This window comes from Salvelinus namaycush, chromosome 36, assembly GCF_016432855.1.
Source record: "Salvelinus namaycush isolate Seneca chromosome 36, SaNama_1.0, whole genome shotgun sequence".
Taxonomy (NCBI): domain Eukaryota; kingdom Metazoa; phylum Chordata; class Actinopteri; order Salmoniformes; family Salmonidae; genus Salvelinus; species Salvelinus namaycush.
Genome location: NC_052342.1, coordinates 1,605,219 through 1,628,523, shown reverse-complemented (window position 1 = coordinate 1,628,523; position 23,305 = coordinate 1,605,219). Strand labels below are relative to the sequence as shown.

The window sequence follows — 23,305 nt, the reverse complement described above, 5'->3', positions numbered from 1 at the left end:
TCTCATATGTATATGTATATACTGTACTCTATATCATCTACTGCATCTTGCCATCTTTATGTAATACATGTATCACTAGCCACTTTAAACTATGCCACTTTATGTTTACATACCCTACATTACTCATCTCATATGTATATACTGTACTCTATACCATCTACTGCATCTTGCCTATGCCGTTCTGTACCATTACTCATTCATATATCTTTATGTACATTCTTTATCCCTTTACACTTGTGTGTATAAGGTAGTAGTTGTGGAATTGTTAGGTTAGATTACTTGTTGGTTATTACTGCATTGTCGGAACTAGAAGCACAAGCATTTCGCTACACTCGCATTAACATCTGCTAACCATGTGTATGTGACAAATAAAATTTGATTTGATTTTTGGTAAAGGTAGATTACCCTCTCGGTGACTGATCCTAACAAGGCACCCGGATCTTTGTCCACGATACCTCCATCTCTTTCTCCTGCGAATGACGGGGATGAGGGCCTTGCCGGGCATCTTAAGTAAATCCTTCTCGTTGAAAAAAAAGTATCTCCAGTATGCAGATTTTTATGTTTGATTCGTTCAAAGGCATAGCCAAAGCTTTTATGTAGCCTAAGTAAAAAATACATTCAGTATGCCAGTTATTGACTATACCAAGCTTCAAACAGCGTTTCCATGCACTCGCTTCTCTTCCCCTCCAGCCGCTCTTCCCTTCTTTTCTCTCCATTGCTTCGAACACACGCTGCAGTGTGTTCGATACCACACAGAAGATGCTGGCAGAGTTTCAGTACACTCTTAGAAAAAAAGGTTCCAAAAAGGTTATTCGGCTGTCCCCATAGGATAACCTTTTTTGGATAGAACCATTTTTGGTTTTAGGTAGAACCCTTTTGGATTTCATGTACAACTTTGTGGGTTCTATTTGGAAGCATAAGGGTTCTTCAAAGGGTTCTCCTACAGGGACAGCCAAAGAACCTTTTAAGGTTCTAGATAACAAGTTCTCTCAGTGTAGGGCTGGCTCTTTAGGGGTCTGTGATAAGGCTGCAATATGTGATTGTGTCAACCATGTTTCTCCTTAAACAAGGCATATTTTTTATTTAACTAGGCAAGTCAGTGAAGAAACAATTTTTATTTTCAATGACGTTCTGCCTGTTCAGGGGCAGAACGACAGACCTTGTGTAACGCTCTGGGTGTCGGGGGGTGTGAAGTCAGGCGCAGGAACAACAGAGAGTTCAATACGGTGCTTTTAATGCACAACCGGCAAACAATGTCCACACGGAAACACTGGGTGTAACAAACAAACGTCCCATACACGGAGAACAAAAACCCAGTCCAAAATACACTCGATGAACGAAACAAACAATACGTTCATCTACTCCCGAATCCAAAATTACAACTGAACAATCCCGCACAAAGAAGCGTACGGGCTGGCTGACTAATAAAGCCCAACTAATTATAATCACCTAAACACAGGTGTAACAAATAAACACATAAGGAGGGGGAGGAAAAGGAGTCAGTGGCAGCTAGTAGGCCGGTGACGACGACCGCCGAGCGCCACCCGAACGGGAAGGGGAGTCACCTTCGGTCGGAGTCGTGACAGTACCCCCCCTCTGACGCGCGGCTCCCGCAGCGCGCCGACACCGGCCTCGAGGTCGACCGGCCTCGAGGCGCAGGGCGATCCGGATGGAGGCGATGGAAATCCCTCAACATTGATGGATCCAAAATGTCCCCCACCGGTACCCAGCACCTCTCCTCCGGACCGTACCCCTCCCAGTCCACGAGGTACTGCAGGCCCCTCACCCGGCGTCTCGAGTCCAGAATGGCCCGTATCGTATACGCCGGGGACCCCTCGATGTCCAGAGGGGGAGGAGGGACCTCCGGCACCTCACCGTCCTGCAGGGGACCAGCTACCACCGGCCTGAGGAGAGACACATGAAACGAGGGGTTAATACGATAATAGGAAGGGAGTTGTAATCGATAACACACCTCGTTTATTCTCCTCAGGACTTTGAAGGGCCCTACACACTGCGGCTGGTACCCCAACACACACTGAAAGGGGGATACGTTAGTAGAGGAGTGGCGTTGTGAGTTCTGGGCCATCTCGGCCCAGGGAATGTATCTCGCCCACTCCACCCGAACGGGAAGGGGAGTCACCTTCGGTCGGAGTCGTGACACCTTGTCAGCTCGGGGATTTGAACTTGCAACCTTTCGGTTACTAGTCCAACACTCTAACCACTAGGCTACCCTGCCGCATAGTGGAAACATATCTAATCGCAGACTAAAGACAGGCTACAAAGGACTGCCAGAATCTGTGCAGCTTTACTAAAAGACTTGCAAACCTCAAAATGTGTCTGTTTTGAAGACAAGCGTCGGAGCACACAACAGCACCCAGTGCTCGCCTTTTCAAACTACTTAGAAAAGGGACTGCCAGAATCTAGTAGCCTGGCTACTTCAGGGACACATTTTCAAATAACTTTGACCAATATTAGGACTCCAAATCATCCGTGGGTTTTATAGAATGGCATTGGAAGCGCAAGGTTAGCCTAACTCCTCAGAAACATTATATAGCAAATGTCTTTATGGACAAAACTTTCAAACTTTGAATTGATTGATTGTATGTTTGTTTTTCTCCCATTATTCAGCCTTGGAGGATGAACTGGACTTCGCCTTGGGCAAACAAACGCCAGCCTTCCTCAAGAAGTGTGTCTGCTACATCCGCAAGATCTCCAACTTCGACCGACATGCCAAGCTCCCGGAGATGGCCAAGTACATGGACATCGTCGTCGCTGAGGACCGCGTCATGCGTAACCAGGAAGCCTACGAACGTCTCTTAAAAGTGCGGGATGAGTTTATCCCAACAGTGGTGGCCTCGTCAAACCTCCGCGTCTACTCCTCTGTGACGCACTGCGACATGAAGCTAGGCTACTCCCAGGAGGTGGAGAGCCACTACGTCGAAGGCTTGTGTAAACAGTTCTACGAGGATATGGTGGACATCATCCAGGCCACGATCCAGCAGAACTTTGACACAGAGATGGACCCCCTGTACGATGAGATCCTCCAGCACCTGTCCCTGTGTAAGAACTTCTCTGCGTTCTACGATTATAAGAGCGAGACACTGGACCTGGTGCAGGAGTATCTGCTACCGTCTAAGGAGAGTGGGATGAGCCCTCTGGTTGTTTACGGCGGGCCATGCACGGGGAAGACACTGCTGCTAGCGGAGGTGGCCAAACAGGTGAGAGTCATGCCAATGTACTGTGGGGAGTGGACTTTTGGTCTTTGGGACTTAATGGGACTTCCTGGTTTAGATAAATGTTGATTAAGAAATAAAATGATGGCTTTAGCTAGCACAACAGGCATTCATTCTCTGTGTTTGTCCCTGTGAGTATGTCCATCTGTGTGTGTGCCTCCTTCTGTGTGCGAGAGTATGCAAGTGTCTGCGTGTGCTCGCTACGCATGCATTATCCATCTGTATGTCTTTGTTTGCTACATGTGAGTCCTATGTTTGTGTATGCATGGATGTGTGCCTGTATGCCTGTCTGCCCACGTGTGTGTGTGTGTCAAGTCAGTGTTCACTCACTGGCCTGCCTGTTGCTGGGCCATCTGGCTGCTCAGCCAGTCGGGCCCATTAGGGTCATGTTGCAGGGAGCCCACAGTGCAATCACCCGGGGCGGCTCTACCCTGCTTCTCTCTTCAACCTTTATAATGGATGCCATGAAATTGCCTTCTTGTAAGATAAAGTGATTTACTTTATGAAATACGGGCACGGAGCAACGCTTGACTAAGCCACACATATTTGGGCACAAAGCCAAACTCTCACAGTGTCATTCTGCTGCTCCATTGTGTTAAATATTTCTCTCCTAATTCACTGAAAGGCAGGCAAGATGAGTGCTGAGACGACAGGGATGAAACATGCTGTTTATAGATTGAGACAGAACAACGGTGGAGAGGAGAGGGATGATAGGAGTTAGAGGAGGACTGTGGTAGGCTACACTATCATAGTTGTGTACACACACAGTAAGATTATTTCACCTCTAATATATCACGGTTGACACATAATTTATCGTAGGTGAAATAGATTGTTCAGATCGTTGCTTCAAATACATAACTCCAGCAGTTGTCGCGGAGATCAGTGCTAGATATTAAAGTGGGATGCCCCTGTTTCTCTTTATTTGCTTTGTCTTGCTGCTTCTGTGGCCTTCAGGAGTTATACATTGCCAGGATGAGTGGGGAGGTGGTCTGTGTTTTTGGATAAGAGGAGTGATGGGGGAATGGAGGGAGGTATGGAATGATGGGTCTGTTGACACAGCCTATCGCCCGGAGCAGACTCACAGATTTTAGTCACTACCGTCAATTCTGTCATGATGCGCTCTGAGACCTGCCGTACACTCCTCGGAGTTGCCATGCACTCCACACACACGTGCTCACATATTTGCTCACACACGTCACACACGCCAAGATACACAAACCAACTCACATATGCACATACATATTTGTCCCACATTGGCTCTCTCACACACCCACACTTCTGTAGCTTATCTCAGAGCCTCAAGAACTTCTCCGAAAGTGTCAAATTATGTTTAATGACTCTAGGAATCACAGCAGGGGGCCTTCGTCAATTTCTGGAATTAAACTATGAATATGGATGAAACAAGGGAAACAGGGAGCAGCACTGATTCATAAAATCTCTTTCATTATGGGAAAGTCATTGGGTGTTTTTATCTTAGCCTGGGTGCCAGTCGGTTTCTGCTCTCTTGCCAACTCCTTATGGAATTGTCATGCAAAACATGTTTGGCTTGACAATGACAATGGAGTAGGCAAAAGCACAAACAGATCTGGGACCAGGCTGCTTCTATCTTACTCTTGAACATGTTTTCATTTTCACTTTCTGTTTAGCTCATGGCCTTGGCAAAGCTTAAAATGTTCACAGGAATGAATCTCTTGAATAATGTATAAGTTCTACAAACTGAGTTCAGCCCCCTTTCTAATTTTCTCTACTTTTGCATATTTTTGATACTGAATGTTATCAGTTTTAAACAATTTATTATTGTAATTTTGTTTTACCTTTATTTAACTAGGCAAGTCAGTTAAGAACAATGTATTATATACAATGACGACCTACCAAAAGGCCTCCTGCGGGGACGGGGGGCTGGAATAAAACATTTAAATGTCGGGCAAAACATACATTATGACAAGAGAGACACCACAACACTACAGAAAGAGAGACCTAAGACAAAATCACAGCATGGCATCAACACATGACAACACAGCATGGTAGCAACACAACATGACAACAACATGGTAGCAACACAAAATGGCAGCAGCACAACATGGTAGCACCACAATCATGGTACAAACATAGTTGGGTACAGACAACAGCACAAAGCGCAAAACGATAGAGACAACAATGTGTCACGTGAAGCAGCCACAAGTGTCAGTGGGAGTGTGATTGAGTCTCTGAATGTAGAGATGAAGCTAAAACTGTCCAGTTTGATAGTTTTTTTGCAGCGTGTTCCAGTCGCTAGCTGCTGCGAACTGAAAAGAGGAGCAACCCAGGGATGTGTGTGCTTTGGGGACCTTTAACAGATTGTGACTGGCAGAACGGGTGTTGTATGTGGAGGATGAGGGCTGCAATCGGTATCTCAGATAGGGGGGAGTGAGGCCTAAGAGGTTTTTATAAATAATCATCAACCAGTGGGTCTTGTGTTGGGTATACAGAGATGGACAGTTTACAGAGGAGTATAGAGTGCATTGTTGTGTCCTATAAGGAGCATTGGTGGCAAATTTGATGGACAAATGGTATTGGACATCTAGATGCTCAAGAGCACCCTTACTGTACCTGACGATCTATAAATTATATCTCCGTAATCTAGCATGGGTAGGATGGTCATCTGAATCAGGGTTAGTTTGGCAGCTGGGGTGAAAGAGGAGCGGTTATGATAGAGGAAACCAAGTCTAGATTTAACTTTAGCCTGCAGATTTGATATGTGCTGAGAGAAGGACAGTGTACCGTCTAGCCATACTCCCAAGTACTTGTATGAGGTGACTACCTCAAGCTCTAAACCCTCAGAGGTAGTAAGTACACCTGTGGGGAGAGGGGCATTTTTCTTAACAAAACCACATTACCTTTGTTTCGGAAGTGTTCAGAACAGTGTTAAGGGCAGAGAAAGCTTGTTGGACACTAAAAAAGCTTTGTTGTAGAATGTTTAACTCAAAATCCAGGGAGGGGCCAGAGAGGCCAGCTAAGTATAAGACTGTGTCATCTGCATACAAATAGATGAGAGACCTTCCTACTGCCTGAGCTATGTTGTTGATGTAAATTGAGAAGAGTGTGGAGCCTAGGATCGAGTCTTGAGGTACTCCCTTGACAGGCAGTGGCTGAGAAAGCAGATGTTCTGACTTTATACATTGGCCGCAGGGGACAAAATACCCGGTATTGAAGCAAATATCTCTCCTCTGTGCACTGCTCAGTGCTGATGAGGGCGCGCATCTTGCTGGTTCCTACTCTACTTTGCTTTTTATGGCTATTTTTGCATTAATTATTACTTTGTTTGCTCAGATGTTCGTGCAATAATTTCCTACGATCGACAAACACTTCTGGATCATGAATTGGAAGATCCTGTATTATACTTATGCTAAAAAAAAAATATTCTACTGAGCCATTTACTTTATGTTCATATTCTTATCTTTTTTATTTCTTATTGTTGTTATGTTGTCGAGAAGGAACCTGCAAGTAAGCATTTTGTTGGACGGTGTACACCGTACATACGACTAATGAAACTTGAAACTCCAACCATGGCATCATATCACGCCCCATGCCTTCCAAATAGTAATTCCAGCTCCCTCCTCTTTAGTAGAGCTTTATGTTGCCTGCTGATTGTCTATTGTCTCCTGAGTCAGACAGGGTTATATGGATTGCATACAGGATAATTATTGAAACTCATTTTAAAGTGTAACGTGTGGGAAATGATTGCAAAAAGTTCAAGCTTAAAAAAATGACAAAACTAGATGCTCATTTCACAGAAGTCCTTTCTCAAGTTAGATAACCCTTTCCACAAAATGGAGAGCACTTTGAGATGTTTTGAGACTTTAAAAACTGTTTTTATAAATGCAATCCATTATTGAAAACATGGTCTGGTCTCTGTTCTCTCTCTGTGTTGTGTCACAGAGCTCTTTCATGAAAGATACCCAACCTTGAGAAAGTTACAAAATCTATTTTCTCTCTCTTTGTTGTTTCCAGGCCTACGCGTGGCTCCAGACGGAGATGGGCCCTGAGACAGACCCGGTTGTCATTGTCCGCTTTGTGGGCTCCTCCGAGTGCGCCACAAACCTGCGCACCCTCCTCCAGAGCATCTGTGAGCAGATCGCCATCAACTACCGTTGCCTGATCCACTTCCTGCCCAACAAGATCCAGGAGATGAGGGAGCTGCTAGTCAACCTGCTGGGGGAGCCCTCTTTCCATCGGCCCCTGGTCATCATCTTGGATGCCCTGGAGCAGCTCTCGGAGGCCGACGAGGCCCGCAAGCTGTGGTGGCTCCCCGCCCACCTGCCTCGCACTGTCCGCATCGTGGTCTCCACTTTACCCAACAAACACGGAATCCTCCAGAAGCTCCGCTGTTTGATTCATGATGAAGGGCGCTACGTAGAGCTGGTGCAGTGGGACCGTAAGGCCTGTAGTCAGATACTGAAGCAGCAGCTGCTGGGGTTGAAGAGAAAGGTGACTTCGGGACAGCAGATCTACGTCAATGAAGCGCTGGCCAAGTGCACGCTTCCCATGTTTGTCAACCTCATTTACCAGGAGGTGGTGCATTGGCGCTCGCACAAGGATGTGGACGACCGGTCACTGTGCTCCACCGTGCATGAGAGCATCGAGCAGCTCTTCTACTCTGTGGAGAACAAGCTGGGGCAGCGGTTCGTGTTCAGGGCGCTGGGATACATCACCATGGCCAATGTGGGGTTAACGGAGGTAGAGCTGGAAGATATTCTGTCATTGGATAACAGTGTGTTGGGAGATATCATGGTGAGTTCAAATCTAAAAAACCCACTGAGGATCTCTTATGACCTGGTGGCGAGGCTGAAAGAGGAACTGGAGGGGTACCTGCTGGAAAGGCAGGTGCATAATGTTACCCTGATGGTGTGGGCCAACAGACACCTGCAACTCATCGCCCAGAAGCTGTATCTTAGCAACGAGGAGGATGTGCACCAGATGCACAGCCTCCTGGCCGAATACTTCCTGGGGGCATGGTCGGGAGGCAGGAAAAAGATCTTCCACTGTGACAACAACCACTTTGCCTCGCTTAACATCTCCCAACACAAGAATCCACACTCCCAGCAACCATCCCATAAAGAAGCATCCGCCGAGAAGTACTCCTATGACAGGCAGACCCCCGAGCAGCCCTGGGTGTTCCAGTGCAACCTCCTGGAGCCTGATATCTTCTTTGTCAACCACAGGAAGATGACGGAGCTCCTCTACCATCTAACTCGGAGTGGCCGCATGGACGACCTCATGTACGGGGTTATCATGAACTTCAGTTGGCTCTACACCATGATCAAGATAGGGCAGTTTGAGAAGGCACTGACCGACATAGATGTAGCCTACAACTACTCCCAGGAGAAAGAACTCAAGTTTTTGGCCACCACGCTGCGCAGCATCAAGATCAAAGTGATGAAGAACCCGGCATCCCTGTCCGCAGAGCTGCAGCAGAGGCTCCTCCCTGTGGTCACCTCTTTACCCAAGCTCCAACACCTCCTCCTGGAATGCGACAAGGACGGCCCCAAATACTGCTCCATTGTGCCCCTCCACTCCTCCATGGATGTCACCTACAGCCCTGAAAGGCTGCCGCTGTGCTCCAGCTACATGCAGATCGTGGAGATCCTGCCCACCCTAGCCCCCAACATCGTACTTGTGGCCCTGGAGGATGGGTCTGTGAGCACATGGGATGTGGAGAGCAGGCAGCTCCTCCGGCAGATAGACACGGCCCATTCGGTTGTCCTGGGAATCAGGCTAACCAGCGACGAGAAGTACCTGGTTGTGGCAACCACCAAGAACACGCTACTCATATATGACAACCATAAGTCTTGCTTGCTGTCTGAAGTGGACATCAAGAGCTCCAAGCACTGTGGTATCACAGGAGGGGTGGCCTTCATCAATGGGTTCACCCTGTCCAGCCATCATGCCTTGGCCTGGCTAGAGGCCAGTAAAGATGTCGATGTCATCGATCTGCTCTACGGCTGGCCCCTCTACCAGTTCCACTGCTGGTATGAGGTCACCTGCGTCCAATGCTCCCCGGATGGAATGTACGCCTTCTGTGGTCAGTACCTCAACACCACGTCCATCTTCCATCTTGGGACTGGGGACAAGCTAGCTACGGTCACGTCAGAGTTCTCCGGGGGATTTGTCAAGTCCATCTTGGTCCTGGACACCATTCACCAGATGGTGATGATCGATAATGAGGGGAGCCTGTCGGTGTGGAACACCAAAGAGATCACCAACCCCAGACTGATGGAAGATTATGACTGCCGGGGGGATGAGAACGAGGTCGTAGGCATTGAGCTGTCAGAGGACCAACGCTCCATCCTCATCTGCAAAGACAAGAGCATTGAGGTCCTGGACACCAAGTTGTGGAAGATGGCAGAGAAATTCAAGGCCAAGCATGCTGAGCGATTCGTGGCTGCTGTCCTCTCAAAAAATGGCCAAAGTATTGTGGCCTCCATGGAGAACACGTCATCCATATTTGTGTGGAGGAGGGACAGTGGGCAATGCATGGCCAGCCTGATTGAGATCTCTGGGGCCATCGTCAAACTCATCAAGTCCATCCACCACAACCTGCTCCTGTCTGTGGCCAGCAGTGGAGTGCTATCAGTCTGGGACATTGACATCATTACAGCCATGTCCAACATCGACAAAACAGGCAAGAGGATCCAGAGCTTACAGCTTTCTGGCAGGGAGGACTTTGTGTTCACCATGGACGGCTCTGAAGCCATCCACAAGTGGAACTTCAGCACAGGCTTCATAGAGACTGTCTTCAAGCATGAGGGCTTGGTGGAAAACTGTGTCCTGACATCCACTGGGGATCTCATGGTGACGTCGGATGACAAGTGCAGCCAGTACATCTGGCACACGGCCAATGGCGAAAACATCTTTCGCATCAACGGACAGAAGATATCTCAGCTCCTGATGACCCACAATGACCAGTTTGTGGTTTCCCTATGCGAACAGAACTGCTCCCGAGTCTGGAGGCTGGCCACTGGACACAAGGTGTGCAACATCCTGGTGACCCTACAGAATGCACTGATCACCACCGCAAACACCTTCCTAGTGGGGATCACCAAAAACAAGCTGCTCGCTGTTAGCCTCTGGTCAGGCAGTATTTCCAAGAAGTTTGTCTGTGATGATGGCATTAGCATTATCAACTTCAAACTCATTCCCGACTGCCCAGACTTTGTTGTCTTCATCACATCTACAGAGACTGTGTTTATATGGAGTGTGGCAGATGAGTCTGTCTGCAGACGGGTCCAGCTGCCTACTAACTTCTTAAACAATCTGGAGGAGTTCCAAATTTCACCAAATGGGAAACTGGGCATCATCTCCAAAGGTGACGAGAACATTAACGTGTTGGATCTTCATAGCGGGAAGCTGAGGCTTGTCCACGCCGCCGGTATCATCTGGCGGCAGAAGCTGTCGAGGGACGGGCGCTACCTGGTCTATGTCTGCTTCCGAAACAGTGATGAGGATGACGAGGTGGGCGTGGTGTCCCACCTGATCGTGATGCGTCTGGCAGACGGAAAGAGCATCGGGACATGCTCCCTCTACAAGACGCCCACCTTCCTCTGCCTGTCCCAGCGAGCACTCAACATCATCATTGGCTTCGAGGATGGCAGCATCGGCACCTATACGGTGGTGGACAGGGTGGACGCCGCGCTCAAGATCAAGATTGCCACATCCAACAGTCGGCAGATCGTCAACAATGCCTCACAAAAGATAAGGCCCAAGTGTGGCAACCACACCTTCAAGACCATTGCAGACTGCTTGTGGAGGGAGTCCACCGAGGTCTTCTCCAGGGATAGCCCCATCAACGTGTCTGACTCTGGGGAGGCTGAGACCACTACCCCCACCAAAAAGAGCGAACTGTTGCAGTGAGAGTGTGGGAGAGTGGAGCAATGGGCGAAGATGCTAGGTAGGTGGGATTGAGGTGGATGTATGAGGTTTCTCGGGGGGTTGCAGTTTACTCTTGTTTACAGCCACCTGAATCAGCTGCAGATGTCAGTCCTCTGGGTACGAACTGACTGCTACTATAACGCTGCACTCAAGTCATGTATTACAACCTTTATGGTATCGTTTTAGTTTTTTTCTTCGCATGATGACTGTTAGAATTCAAGTTTTTTTTTATGGTTTGAAAACTAGAAGAAATATATAGAAAATATATTCAATCTATCGTTTTGCCATTGTGTCCTTTTGCATTTGAAGAACAAAGTTGATATTTACATTTCTCTGTTTTACATATCGAAAGCCATTCCAGTGAGCTTGAATACTTTTCCTTATAAATGCTTTTCTTAAGAAATATGTATTTTTGTTTTATTTACATCTACTGGTACCGTACAAACAAAATAAGAACTATAAATCTCTTTTGGCTGCTGCAATTTGTGCAACTCCTTAAAAAAAAAGTATGTTTTGCTTAATGCAATCAAAGTGAGTGCCTGGATTTTAAAATGTATTTCATTTTCATGCAGACTACTGAGAATTACGAAGACGCAGGGAATTTGTAAACACAGTATATGCAGAGATACATATACTAGCATACATAATCAATTTTATTGATTGAAATGATCAAAGAAGAACAATTATTGAGAATTAAGGTACTTTAGTGGCAGTGTTGAATTTGAGGAGGAGATTTATAAACAGGTATAAACATCTATTAACAGCTGGTCTAAGTCTTCTGGTTCGTGAATTCTTTGTTTTTAAGCAGACACCGCTATTGAACATAATGTTGCATCTTGCTATATGCATCCATGCCTTACAAAGTCTTCTATTTTACAGCTTTTACGTTGAGAGAGAGAGACATGTGTGTGAAATTAAAGGATATCATCAGTCAAGGATGACTCATCAGCACCCTAACATTTTTTTTCTCTCCATAAAACCTTTTAAGGGCTATTCTGTCTAATTGTATGTTTACTTCTTTTCAGCAGTTCAGATGCTGGCCCAAAGGTAACTTAAGAACTTAAGTAGCAGTATTAAGCTTTAACATATTTCATTGCTCTCAAAGCAAACATTCTATTTGCCAAAGTTGCGATACTAGTTTGATGTTTTGTTCTGTTGACAATGGTCCATTTTGTAAGGCTTGTATAACTTACATCATGACCGAATTGTTTGAGTGTTTTACTGTGATAATGTTGAAGAATTATAGAGAAAATGTATTATCTTTGCTAAAGAAGATGTTTAAGTAAGTCCACTTCTAATATATTGGAATGCCAGTTTAAGAGTATATTTGAATGTGTCCATATGGAAGCCAGTATATGCTATTATTGTATGTCATGTAACTTGAAATACTTTTAAAAACGTACGTGTTGGCGACACAATTGACATACTGGTAATGAATGTTTCTACGGTATTCTTTGTATGGTCAGGACTGACTTACCTGTTTAGAGATATTTATATTTTCATAAATGTTGTACTTGCATTTTGTTACAGAGTTGTTTAACTGGAATTATTCTAACAGAAAAAATAAATAAACTTATATCTGAAGCAATATGAAATAGTGTGTATGCATTGTTTGTACGGAACATTTTAATGTAATAAAATTAACTTTTCGCCTGCAGACCTTCGTCATGCTTCTCATTGCAGCAGTCTGAGGTCGTTACTATATCGTCTAGACCAGTGGGCCCCAAACTGTGGTGCGCGCCTCACCCCCCCATCAAAAACAATGTATTTTTAAGGAACTTAGTCTGGCTTTCAACTTACTCTTGAAGGTTGTAATAGTAGAATGCACAAGGTGCAACTTCAAAATTGGGTAGTGCATTATCAATTTTCCTCTTGTCATGTCAGTCATTGCATACCTTAGAGAGCTATTTATAACTTGTCAGAAACGTCTAGCTCTACGCCACTTGACGTTCACCAATGCTGGAAGGTGGGCCTGAGTGAAAAAGTTCCGGTCTAGACAACCTGAAATAGGGTGTTTTCCCCTATGGTGAAGGATGTTTTTTCTTGCTGTTCTTGGCTCCAAACAGCCACACACAGGTGCATTATGTGTACTCATTGAACATGAACTAATACCCCCCCTTCTCTCTCTCATTTGGATAAACATTACACACACACACAAACAGAGATGTAACATTAGTTGATGGGTAAAGTAATTGCCCTGCCCATTCTGCGCTCAGCTCCAGACAAGCGTGCTAAACATTTTCCAAACACTGTTGGACAGCGTCATTATCATTAGGTTATGTAGAGCACCTGGAGCTCTCTGCCACTGCCCTGCAGCCACACATACACACACAGGTAAACACATTCAGGTCATGTGATTGGACGGCTGAAGCTTTTTGCTTTGGGCTACCAATGTAATTCTCTGCGGCCGGTGTCTGATCTGCTGTGTGCCAAGTGAGCAAGTGGCCATGCCTTAATGACGGAGGGTGAGCTTATGTCTTATGGCGTCCACGATAAATCCCTCTGAAAACAGAATGAGCTGGCTGCAGCAAGCACATTACTCATACACCACAGACAGCAGCAGACACCTTCACACACCTCCACACAATAATTAGTTTTTCAAACCGGGAGGGCTCGCTAGACCACAAATCTAACGTGTGTGTGTCTTTACAGTAGACTATGCACAGTATGACATTATCTGTATTTACTCAGCCCAAAATAACTGCCTTATTGTGTAGTCGTATTGACACTTGAGGATAGGGGCCTTCTTTTGTCATCACCCTCTTTCATTATACAACCTGTGATCAGAAGGGTTTGACTGTGACTCACCATCACCACCTCATCTCTATCTCTCCTTACCTCTCTCTCTGTCGAGTACTATAAGATTAAACCACCCAAGACTACATACAATATATTAATCATGAGGTGGGCCGAAATTTTAATGAAAGCTCTTCACTCCCTAGCTAGCCGCTTCGCTGTTGGGAAAAACAATCCTCTACATCCTTGTATAGATACGGCAAATCAGAGCCACCCATATAAAAATACTATATTATACTATGTATTCACAATTGTATTCTACAGTATACTACAACATTCTATATCAATCAATCAACCAATCAATCAAATGTATTCATAAAGTCCTTACTGCTCTTTAAATATGTTTGATATGTTCGTCAAAAGAAAGATCAGGGTCCAGAGTAGCAGAGGTCATTCAGTTTTATTTGAGACGACTGTACATCCATTGTGTTTTCCGAATGACACCATCAAAAGGTAGCATATATAGTGAAAAAAATAGCAGTCCTAGATAGGAACCTTGAGAGACACCAAAACTTACCTTTGATTTGTCAGAGGACAAACCATCCAGAAACACAAACTGATATCGTGCCAACATTAAAAATGTTTATTTTTTTTTATAAATCGGCCGATTAATCGGTATCGGCTTTTTTTGTCCTCCAATAATCGGTATCGGCATTGAAAAATCCTAAATCGGTCGACCTCTAGTTAGGACATCTACTTTGTGCATGAAACAAGTAATTTTCCCAAAAATTGTTTTCAAACAGATTATATCACTATAATTCACTGCATCACAATTCCAGTGGGTCAGAAGTTTACATACACTAAATTGACTGTGCCTTTAAACACTTTGGAAAATTCCAGAAAATGATGTCATGGCTGTAGAAGCTTCTGATAGGCATCCTTGACATCATTTTAGTCAATTCGAGGTGTACCTGTGGATGTATTTCAAGGCCTACCTTCAAACTCAGTGCCTCTTTGCTTGACATCATGGGAAAATCAAAAGAAATCAGCACAGACCTCAGATAAAAAATGTGGACCACAAGTCTGGTTCATCCTTGGGAGCAATTGCCAAACACCTGAAGGTACCACGTCCATCTGTACAAGCAAGTATAAACACCATTGCACCACGCAGCCATCATACTGCTCAGGAAGGAGACCCATTCTGTCTCCTAGAGATGAATGTACTTTGGTGCGAAAAGTGCAAATCAATCCCAGAACAACAGTAAAGGACCTTGTGAAGATGCTGGAGGAAACAAGTACAAAAGTTACTATATCCACAGTAAAACTAGTCCTATAACGACATAACCTAAAAGGCCGCTCAGCAAGGAAGAAGCCACTGCTCCAACCTCCATAAACCGCCATAAAAAAGCCAGATTACGGTTTGCAATTGCACATGGGGACAAAGATCGTACTTTTTGGAGAAATGTCCTCTGGTCTGATGAAACAAAAATAGAACTGTTTGCCCATAATGACCATCGTTATGTTTGGAGGAAAAAGGGGGGAGGCTTGCAAGCCGAAGAACACCATCCCAACCGTGAAGGACGGGGGTGGCAGCATCATGCTGTGGGGGTGCTTTGCTGCAGGAGGGACTGGTGCACTTCACAAAATAGATGGCATCATGAATAGGGAAAATTAAAGCTTAGTCGCAAATGTGTCTTCCAAATGGACAATGACCCCAACTTCCAAAGTTGTGGAAAAATGGCATAAGGACAACCAAGTCAAAGTATTAAAGTGGCCATTACAAAGCCCTGACCTCAATCCCATAGAAAATGTGTGGGCAGAACTGAAAAAGTGTGTGCGAGCAAGGAGGCCTACAAACCTGACTCAGTTACACCAGCGCTGTCAGGAGGAATGGGCCAAAATTCACCCAACGTATTGTGGGAAGCTTGTGGAAGGCTACCCGACACATTTGACCCAAGTTAAACAATTCAAAGACAATGCTACCAATTACCTATTGAGTGTATGTAAACTTCTGACCCACTGGGAATGTGATGAAAGAAATAAAAGCTGAAATAAGTCATTCTCTCTACTTTTATTCTGACATTTCACATTCTTAAAATAAAGTGGTGATCCTAACTGACATAAGACAGGGCATTTTTACTCAGATTCAATGTCAGGAATTGTGAAAAACTGAGTTTAAATGTATTTGGCTAAGGTGTATGTACACTTCCGATTTCAGCTGTATGTGTGACACAAAAAGGCAATTTTTTATTTTCTCCGGTAAGAAATATGCTTGGCTGGTGGATTTTTTTCATCTATTCATTTATTTTCCCAGCCTGAACACAACTGAAGAAGTCTTGAACTCTAAATTCTACTGAAGTTTTTGCTATTAAATGTACATTTTAATCAACTTAAACCTCCACATCAGACTCCTCACTCTCTACCACAATCACCCTCTTTCCACGGTCCATGAAGTCTGGCCTCCTGCTCCTGACAGAGTCCTGGTGCCACAGCATCACAGCTTTTATCGTATCATTCCCCTGATCTCTGGAGAGAACAGCTGGACCATAAAGGAGATATGCCAGTGTATCAGACTTTAGGTCAGACCAACAATCGGTTTTCACCTGTTTCATGGTATTAAAACCTCTTTCACATTCAGCTGTGGAGGCAGGGAAGGACAGGACCAGGTCAACCAATGCCAGCAAATCAGGGCAGAAATGCTAATGGCTCCTGTTGACACAGAACCAGAACATCTTCTGCAGGGACTGGGGCTCTTGGTACGTCAGCACCTTCAGGACAGTCCACTGGTCAGGGATCCTTTCAACATGGATGCCAGAGGTTTCCAAGACATGCTTGAAGTGGTCCACCAGGGTTTCCAGTTCAGTGTCACCAAAATCTAGAATAATTGTATACATTACATAACAAGCATCATGCAGTTTTGATTCTCAAATTATATCTTTTTTTATCATGAACATGAACCTAACCTGACTGCCCTGTAATACAAAACATAAAGTAACCTGCTGCTCTATCTCCTGACTCTGGCCAGTTGGTGAAGCTGACCAGCTTGGTGGCACACAGTACCCCTACACTGGCATCCTGGAATCTCGACTAGCCTGTCAAGCATTGTGTCCTGTGAGGTGACGAGGGTCTTACTGTCACCTCTGGTCAGCGAAATTCCCTCATATCTGTTGGCCATTGTGGCCTTCATCATGGGGCCTTCTCTGATAATAAAAGGCTAATTTGACCATCCTTTCAGAATTTTCCTTTACAACACACTCTCACTCACTCTCTCTCCCTCTCTTATTGACGTTATCCTTTCTCTTAATTCTCTTAAGGTAAGTATTTCTTATTGCAGCTTAAATAAACATACCCGGTTTTGTACTAATTAAGTACTGCCTGTGATAAGCACAAGGAGCTGTGGGCTTCTGCTATGGTGATGGTGGGCATCAGCAGATTGAATCTGAAATACATAAAGAACAAAGACATACAAATAGACAATGAATTGCTGTCCTAAAAAAACTATATTAGATATGACACATTTGATCAGTTACCAATTATAACCGTGTTTGTTGTTATTTACTGGAGATTACATAGTGATGATGACTTTTTGAGTACTTAGCATAGCAATCTAGAGCCACTACCTGTTCCAGGTGCTGGACAAGCCCCTGGTAACCTCGCAGGAAGTGGTCCAGTAGGTGTCCTACCCATCGGAGCCCGCCAATTCTGGTGGGCAACAGTGGCGTGTGCCCAAGAGCTTGGAAGCTGTTTACCCTGCTCAGTGGACTGGTGTGGTAGAAGGTGTACAGCCCACTGAGGAGGTCTTCAACTTTCTGAAACATCACGTTGGACTGGATGGCATCAGAAAAGGTCAGTTCAAGGCGGTGTGCCATACAGTGGATGCCGATGATGTAGGCCCTGGTACCCTTCAGCCGGCTGACCACACCATTCTTGGCTCCAGTCATCACAGCAGCTCCATCTGTTCCCAGAGCGACCAACTTGCTCCCCCACTCATCACACACTATGATGGCACTGATGGCGTTGCTTATGTGTGCCGTGTCTGCCTTCTCCACTGACTTGATGCCAACAAACTTCGACTCGATCTTGCCCTTGTGACAGAATCTGACATAAACTAACTCCTCCTCTTTCACAGAACTGTCTGTGGAGCCATCTGACATGATGGAGAGAAATTTGGTGCTTTTCAGATTCTCTCTGATGTTGTTTCTCTCCACCTCTGCAATATGGTGCATAAACTCTTTGGCCTGCTTCTCATTTCTATATGTTGAGCCCACAGCGATTCCCTTTTTTTATCCAAACTGCAAAAATAAAACATCAAATAATAATTAAATATACAATCATGTTATCCAATATAGCTGGCAGTTGATTGTGCTAAATTAGCCTTCTACCCTTGGTTTGCTTAAGGATCAACACTATAAGGCAGGTAAAGTCAATTGTGTCTCAATGTAAACAGCATCTGGAGACAAATATTAAAATAGAACGTTACAGAGCCATAGGAAAGCATGGAGATCCATGTCAGCATCAGTAGGCCTATAATTTTATGGTATTTATACACTATTTTGAGGTGAACCAAAGCTTATCAAGAGCTGAGAAATAACCTACAATACTGGACCAGGTCTGCTAAATAGACTTGAAAAAACCAGCTACAAAAGTACTAGTCTAGCTACAAGAGTAACAACATTTTCACTTCCTCGCACATCCCCTCGAAGTCAGAAAGTGGTCTCGCCTTCTTGCCAGTGGCATGTACAGTCCTAAACAGTATCTTCATCTTCCTGCTGGTCTGCTCTGACATTGCCATTAGCGCCGTCACAGAGTGTCAAGAGGAGAGGTTCTGATTGAGCCCGGGACACAGACACGCAGGCAATGTGACACTTGCTGTTTTCATGGTCACGAATGTTCTCCAGCTTCATCGTTTTAATTCCGATGACAAATTAGTTGTTTCTGCTTTTATCTTTAGCATACTGACGACACACAGAACAACTCATCACCACAGCCTCCGCATCATACTGTAGCCAGCCTCTTGAAACTCCTTTATCTTCAAACCTCCATTTCTCACAAAACGTTCTTTTTTTATGTGATTCGTTCTCCTTTTCGTCGATAGGTTTTTGTTTCAAAGGTTGGCTTACTCCAGGTAAATGTCGCCACATAACAGCTTTCTAATGAACGGTAGCTAGCAGCATACCCGTGGCAAGTGAGCGATGTCGAGTAGCTGATGTCCCATGCAGTAAAGAGTGCAGTGAAACTAGGAGCACTAGAGATGGTCTGTGGTAGGTTGGCAAACATGAGTAATTTCCTCGAGCCAACATGCCAAATCTTATTACATTATTACTTTGGCACAAACATTTACCCGCCAGTGTGGCGGATAGCCTTCTGAGATTTACTCGCCAAACGGAAAATCTACCCGCATTTGGCGCTTGGTGGGTGTTCATTTCAGATCCTGGGTACGGGACTATAAAAAGTTTGGGAACCACTGTGCTGGAGGATACATTATGACATGCACCCGAGCTCAATTTTGAGTCTCATAGCAAAGGGTCTGAATACTTATGTAAATAAGGTATCTTTTTAGAATTTTTTTAATTCTAAAAACCTGTTAGCGCTTTGTCATTATGGGGTATTTTATGTAGATTGATGAAAACAATTGATTTAATATATTTTAGAATAAGGCTGTAACATAACAAAATTTGGAAACAGTCAAGGTGTCTGAATACTTTCCAAATGCACTGTACCTTTGTGAATTCAGGAAGAAAGTAATCCCATGTATTTTGGACTGTTGGGATTAGTTGGAATCTTTGCCAGTTTATAGATATCAAGTCATCAATGAAATAATCAATATTGACATTTTTACATTGTCTTAAATTAAACAATTTTGGTGGTGCTACAGTGCCTTGCCAAAGTATTCATCCCCCTTGGCATTTTTACAAACTGTAATTTAAATGGATTATTATTTTGATTTCATGTAATGGACATACATAAAATAGTCCAAATTGGTGAAGTTAAATGAAAGAAATAACTTTTTCAACAAAAATATAATAATACAAACGGAAAAGTGGTGCATATGTATTCACCCCTTGGCTATGAAGCCCCTAAATAAGATCTGATGCAACCAATTACCTTCAGAAGTCACATAATTAGTTAAATAAAGTCCACCTGTGTGCAATCTAAGTGTCACATGATCTGTCACATGATCTCAGTATATATACACCTGTTCTGAAAGGCCCCAGAGTCTGCAACACCACCAAGCAAGCGGCACCATGTAGCTCTCCAAACAGATCAGGGACAAAGTTGTGGAGAAGTACACATCAGAGTTGGGTTATAAAAATAAAAAAAAGTTTTAACATCCCACAGAACACAATTAAATCCATTATTAAAAAATGGAAAGAATATGGCACCACAACAAACCTGCCAAGGGAGGGCCGCCCACCAAAACTCACAGACCAGGCAAGTAGGGCATTAATCAGAGAGGCAACAAAGAGACCAAAGATAACCCTGAAGGAGCTGCAAAGCTCCACAGTGGAGATTGAAGTATCTGTCCATAGGACCACTTTAAGCTGTACACTCCACCGAGCTGGGCTTTATGGAAGAGTGCCAGAAAAAAGTCATTGCTTAAAGAACAAAATAAGCAAATACGTTTGGTGTTCGCCAAAAGGCATGTGGGAGATTCCCCAAACATATGGAAGAAGGTACTCTGGTCAGATGAGACTAAAATTGAGCTTTTTGCCCATCAAGGAAAATGCTATATTTGGCGCAAACCCAACACCTCTCATCACCCCGAGAGCCCTATCCCGAGTGAAGCATGGTGGTGGGAGCATCATGCTGTGGGGATGTTTTTCATTGGCAGGGACTGGGATACTGGTCAGAATTGAAGGAATGATGGATGGCACTAAATACAGGGAAATTCTTGAGGGAAACCTATTTCAGTCTTCCAGAGATTTGAGACTGGGACGAAGGTTCACCTTCCAGCAGAACAATGACCCTAAGCATACTGCTAAAGTAACACTCGAGTGGATTAAGGGAAAACATTTAAATGTCTTGGAATGGCCTTGTCAAAGCCCAGACCTCAATCCAATTGAGAATCTGTGGTATGACTTAAAGATTACTGTACACCAGCGGAACCCATCCTACTTGAAGGAACTGGAGCAGTTTTGCCTTGAAGAATGGGAAAAAATCCCAGTGGCTAGATGTGCAAAGCTTATAGAGACATACCCCAAGAAACTTGCAGCTGTAATTGCTGCAAAATGTGGCTCTACAAAGTATTGACTTTGGGAGGGTTAATATTTATGCACACTCAAGTTTTCTTGTATTTTTTTTCTTGTTTGTTTCACAATAAAGTGGTATTGTGCATCTTCAAAGTGGTAGGCATGTTGTGTAAATCAAATGATACAAACCCCCCAAAAATCAATTTTAATTCCAGGTTGTAAGAAAACAAAATAGGAAAAATGCCAAGGGGGGTGAATACTTTTGCAAGGCACTGTAGGTAGTTTAATTTTACAAACACAGTAGATTATGGAACAATCACTGAAACATTAACAGAATAACTGTAACAGAATGACATCACGAGTTCCTGATCTGTACTACACATAAATGCATAATTATGCATGACATTCTCTTTATGGTGATGTGTCCTGAATAGGTTCACAAAGGTAGAAAAATACAATATTCTCCTTTGCATGGTTGGGTATTATTCTACACACTGGCTATTATTCTATTGAGCCCTGCTCCCAAACAAGACCATATCTTGGTTGGTCCGGACCGGACCAATCAGACAATTAAGCAATAATACACTCGAGGCCAAGTGTTATGACATTTTTATCATGGCTTTGATGTGGTCATAACCACGAGGTGAAGCAGAGTGGCGTAGACCACCACAGCCATGATAAAAATGTCATAACACATGGCCTCGAGTGTATTATTGCTTTTATACAAAAAAATCAAGATTATTTCCCAAACCATCAATTTTTCAACAAAACGTGATGCTACATTCACTAACACTGGTTGTCAAGCGACATTTTAGGCGTTCTCTGGTCGTTAGTTCTATTCGTATTGACTGCCATTTAAAGCAAAACTATCCAACCTTAAAATCATCCATGACGAGTTACTAAGACTAGTAGTTGTAAAAGTAGTAGTGGTAGTGTCTTGCTACTGTAGGTAATGATGTAAACAATGCCACTTTATATGAAAGTGGCCATGTGTACGTTGTCTCATATATCATGGGCAGGAGAGGCACTAACAATGGGAATTCCAAACCACCAGCTTAATAATCACAGATAATCACAAGTCACAATCACAAGGTTGGCACACAGTACAGTACAGTAGAGCACAGTACAGTATAGTTTGGCACAGTACAGTGCAGTACAGTACTGTACAGTATAGTTCAGTACAGTAGGCAGTACAGTAGAATACAGTAAATTATACTGTGTTCTACTTAAGTGTCTGCTACTATACTAATCTCTACTGTACAGAACTGTATTGTGCTGACTTATACTTTACTTTGTTGTACTTCTGTGCTGTCTAAATTTGTGAAACAGACTTGCCATGCGGTAACAGAGACACATTTCCAAAAAAAGGCTTTTGAGGTACGCTTGTTCCCGTTTGATGGGTGTGGTGATGTGTGGCCTGATTAATATGGTTGTGGTCATTAGAAATCGCAAAACGTGTTCAGCACACCATACACAATCGCCCTGTGGTCGTTCAGTATGGTACTGATACCATTGAATTAAACTCTCTACGCACATCTGGTCTAATCAGAATCCGCCCATCAAGGGTATTTCTTTGACTATCCCATACCTTGCATTTGGCATACACCTAAAGGCCTCTTGGACATGACACATCCATTGTCTCTTGCCCATCTATTGTCTTTCAGCCTGAAGATGAAATTGACAACCATTATGAAAATCAAAAGTATTTGTGGATGTTTAGGGGTTCACGCTGTTACAACATGGTAGGTATGGGACCAAAAAAAATCGGAAAAGTTTAGGTTAAATGGTTTCCAGATCTATGGACGGCCAAGCGAGGTGAGCGAACGCAATACCGCATATCTTCAGGAACAGGTTTGGATGACCAAGGGTTGGAGTAAGAGGGATGATGGTCGCTTCTTGAAGGAATGGAGAGAAGAGCGGGAAAAAAACACATGAATACATATAGAAAAAAATACCTATATCCTGCCAGTGATTGAATGATTTTAGTTTAATGGAAAGCGTTATATGATATGAAATAGAGGACACAGTGAAAGTCTATGGAGCGGCAGGCAGGGCTAGTTTTGAATATCCCTTCTACGTGTGCATTACTCCCACTTACATTAGAACACTACATGAATAGGGGGTTTCATCCCAAATGGTACCATATTCCCTACATAGTAGTCTACTTTAGACCAGCTACCTATAGACCCTGGTCAAAAATCGTGTACTATACGGTGAATAGGGTAGAAACATCGTAAA

At 44.0% G+C, this 23,305-nt stretch overlaps 2 protein-coding genes across 2 annotated transcripts in view; one reads left to right on the top strand and one right to left on the bottom strand.

Moving 5' to 3' along the window:
* Positions 1 to 11,123, top strand: part of LOC120030204 (NACHT and WD repeat domain-containing protein 2-like) — a 67,794-nt gene extending 56,671 nt beyond the window's left edge. The window contains exons 6-7 of the mRNA XM_038975556.1: positions 2,629 to 3,218; positions 7,224 to 11,123. Coding sequence (XP_038831484.1) covers positions 2,629 to 3,218; positions 7,224 to 11,123 — 4,490 coding nt within the window. The remainder of the gene's footprint in view (positions 1 to 2,628; positions 3,219 to 7,223) is intronic.
* Positions 11,124 to 16,165: 5,042 nt separating this feature from the next.
* LOC120030714 (zinc finger protein 862-like) lies at positions 16,166 to 18,159 on the bottom strand. Its single transcript, XM_038976164.1, has 3 exons — positions 17,498 to 18,159; positions 17,227 to 17,316; positions 16,166 to 16,752 (listed from the first exon to the last, which is right to left on the bottom strand). Exons 1-2 carry the CDS (start codon positions 18,101 to 18,103, stop codon positions 17,242 to 17,244), a joined length of 681 nt encoding a protein of 226 aa, XP_038832092.1. The 5' UTR covers positions 18,104 to 18,159; the 3' UTR covers positions 16,166 to 16,752; positions 17,227 to 17,241.
* Positions 18,160 to 23,305: the final 5,146 nt, after the last annotated feature.

Coding starts and splice junctions, on each gene's coding strand:
- LOC120030714 (XM_038976164.1), bottom strand. CDS start 18,103: ATGCACCATATTGCAGAGGTGGAGAGAAACAACATCAGAGAGAATCTG. Junction 17,317..17,497: donor TTGTCCAGCACCTGGAACAG/GTAGTGGCTCTA, acceptor TATGTATTTCAG/ATTCAATCTGCTGATGCCCA.